The 3,265-nt window shown below is 44.3% G+C and overlaps 1 protein-coding gene across 1 annotated transcript; it reads right to left on the bottom strand.

The window, feature by feature from the left end:
- Positions 1–549: 549 nt before the first annotated feature.
- Positions 550–3,029, bottom strand: LOC113205525 (glypican-6; the record flags this gene model as incomplete). Its single annotated transcript, XM_026421190.2, is given in 8 exon segments — positions 550–1,063; positions 1,145–1,436; positions 1,520–1,729; positions 1,822–1,952; positions 2,037–2,202; positions 2,295–2,451; positions 2,546–2,780; positions 2,871–3,029. Coding segments are annotated over 8 exon segments (1,757 nt in total), but the record flags the coding sequence as incomplete, so codon positions are not given.
- Between the last annotated feature and the right edge of the window lie 236 nt (positions 3,030–3,265).

Below are 3,265 nucleotides of genomic sequence, written 5' to 3'. Positions count from 1 at the left end.
GGTGTTTATCATTCCCGGGATTTTCCCGTAAATTGGTCGGGGACAGCCCTGCGGGGCCAGGGCGGGTTGGGCTGCGCCATTGGTGGTATAGCCACCCCGACCCGCCAGCCCTGCTCCCCCACCCTGTCATCAGACATCGAGTTATGGCCCCTGGACGCCCGGATGGCACCAGCCAGCGCGCCCCTTCCTATAACCAGGGGCCTAACCACTGCTCACGGTCGTTGGTGGGGACACGCTCCAAAAGATAAAGAAATGGATGAGGAAATGGGCGAATCAAGGGAATGCTATGGGCGAGTCAAAGAGAAGACAAGGGGAGGCAACGACCCCCAAGGACGGGGTCAGTGTGGGCAGCGGACGTCTGTCTGTTGGAGACTTGGGCCCCTCCTCCCTCCTCACCCGCGCGGCCGCCGGCTGGGTGACGACGCGTCGCGCGGTGTCTGCTGGGTTGGGGTGGACAGAATTCCACGCAACCTCCCTTCACAACCACCCCCACACTCGCATCGCATCCCCCTGCTCACTTCTCAAACAAACTTTACTCCCCCCTTACTTAAATAATTACATCTATCTACCAAAAATATACAATTAAAAATGAAGAATGAATCACAGCTTTTGAGAGAAATCATATGTAGATTGTAGAACACACATCTCTGCTATTTTTACAATAAGTCAGAGAAATTGCTTCCAACCCAACAAACAAAGATAGGGAATAAATATGAAATAACTGCTCTAGTGATGGACATTTCTTGATGGCCACTCCCACCAGCAGTGGTGTTAGATCTTGTAGCTACAACTCCATCATCGAGAGCATTTGTTTCTAAACCACTTGAAGGATGCAAGTTGTTATCTTCAGTGTTGTGTGTGGGATATGACGGCTGGTGAACATCTTCCACTACAGTTCCCTTCTCAGCAGGTGAAACATTTCCATTTAATTCAGGAACTGAGCCAAAGTTCAAGTCATCATGATTATGAGGGGGTGCAGAACCAGATCCTTCGTGTCTCACGTCATCATCCTCGCTCCCTATGCCATCACCAGACCCACTGCCAGATCCATTTAAGCTTTCATCTGGAAGAAGTAGAAAAGTAAGTAAGTATCAACTGAATATGAAACATTTTGAATATTAGTTTCAGCACTGTAGCAACTTACCGTTTTCATTGTCTAGCCACTGCACATCCCTTCCATTATAAGCAGCATTCAAATTACTGGTAAGGGTACGGAGATGAAACAGTTGTTCATTTAACAATGAAGAAGGCTTTTGATCAACGGCCACCTCAGGATTAGAGCGTTGGTTATTCATGCCATTGCCTGTGATCTGGAGCTCATATCTGGCTTTCATAGCTCCATTCCAACAATTGTCATCTGAGTCAGGTTTGGATGATGCCTTGTCGTTGCAGATTTGGTATGGTAAATTAGACCAGAAATTTTGTGTATCCATGATCTGTTTTCAGAAAGAAAGTGTTAATGATGTTTGGGTAGCATCAACATCTAAATATAATAAATAAAAAAAAAGCGTGTCCCCACCTTTTGGCGAATGTCCTTAATGATCTTTTCCAGAGTAGGACCTTGAGTTTGACCAGGATCAGCATTAGCCGTGGATCCTCGATAGTTGTCTCTGTGAGGCCCAAACTTCAGGCTTTCAAAATTAAGTTCCCTGTGGTTGTCACGCTTAGAACGGGTGTCCCTTCGTTTGCGACTACCTTGCAAAGTAGGTCTTCCACAGCCACTAAACACCTAAAACCCAGAAAAGACAAAGGGTAAATATTGGTCTGAAGAATTATGGTGGATGATCAGATATCAAATGATCAGAAAAATTCCCTAAATACCTTTTCTGACACTTGAGGTCCATCTTCCTGGAAATTCATGATGGCTTCAGAAATTTTTATGTCAATAGGTTCAACCACCTTCTGAATGTTGAATGGGTTCAGCAGTCGGTCAATCACACGGCCAATTTCCTCTGGAAAGAGAAAGATCATTTTAATTTAGTAAATTTTAAAATACCTCTGTAGATTTACAATGCAGATTTGAGCCAGAAACTTACTGATGAATTTGTTCCACTCTACATCTAATTCTGCCTGGTAGGCAAGGCATCCCTTCATTACATTGATACAATAGTTGGAGCAGGCCTTGAGCTCAGGGAGCCCCTGACAAGCAGGGCAGTATGTCATTTTCATTACAGCTCGTGCACAGTCTGGGCTGGTGTCAATCTGAAAAAAACACAGCAAATTAATTAAATAAATCCAATACAATTGAATCAAAAAAAAAGAAAAGACAAGAAAAGAAAAAAGGGAATACTTACGTTAGCCATTTTAGTGATAATTTCTGAAGCACGACTAAGACTTTGGGAGAAGGTCCGAGTGGCAACAAAAGACCGCTTCAATTGATTAGTGAGCTTGTTGGGTACTTCTCCAAATGGTTTGAGATCTTTCATGTGATCACCAACACAAGCCAAATATCTACAAAAAGAAAAGGAAGAAGGAAATAGTTAGAAGGTTTGAAATAACACAATAAACATAATGTTGACTGGGTGCAACAGAGCAATTTACGTACTTGTCATCAAAATGATACTGCTGGTTTAAAACAGTAAACATCTTCTGATAAAGAGTGTTGAAAAATGTGTCTAGAGCATCCTCTAAATCAACACCTCCTTTTGCATAGTAGCGTTCCAGCTGATCAAACAAATCCGTGAAGACATACGAGTGCTGTTCATAGATCATGCCATATGTCCTCTTGAACATGTCATGGAACTCTCGCTTTGAATTTGCAAGCATTTCATTGAAGTAATCTGCAACATTAACACAAAGTCATTAAATTATTGTAAAGATTAAAAACAGGCAACAAAAAAGTTGAGAAGAATTTTATATTTTTAACTCACCATCAAACTTGTTGGCTCTAGTTTTGAAGAGGGTCGCCATCTTCGCGAGGGCGTCCTTGACAGCCTTGTCGTACTCCACCTTGCTCTGCTCCTTCAACTGCACCTCCATCTGCTCCGTGCAGCACGTCATGCCTTGGGCGCATACGCGCAGGTGGGTCCCTGCAACACAGACAACAATAGGGAACGTCAGCCAGACCATGGAAAGGAAGGACCAGAGAGGTGGTGCGCAGAGTATGGGCTGCCCCTGTGCGTGTGAGACCGCCACCCCGCTCCGCCCCGCTCAGCAGCTCCTACCCCTATCTCCCAGACCAGCTGGCCATCCGATAGAATCCCGCCACCAGTGTTCTGCAATTACCTTTCTTTTCTCGGAACAAAAAAATCAAGAACAAAAAAAA

The sequence above is a fragment of the Frankliniella occidentalis genome, unplaced genomic scaffold (genome assembly GCF_000697945.3).
Source record: "Frankliniella occidentalis isolate FOCC.00 unplaced genomic scaffold, Focc_3.1 Scaffold202, whole genome shotgun sequence".
In the NCBI taxonomy this organism is placed as follows: domain Eukaryota; kingdom Metazoa; phylum Arthropoda; class Insecta; order Thysanoptera; family Thripidae; genus Frankliniella; species Frankliniella occidentalis.
The sequence above is the reverse complement of the archived record's forward strand: the minus strand, read 5'-3'. Positions and strand labels throughout refer to the sequence as shown.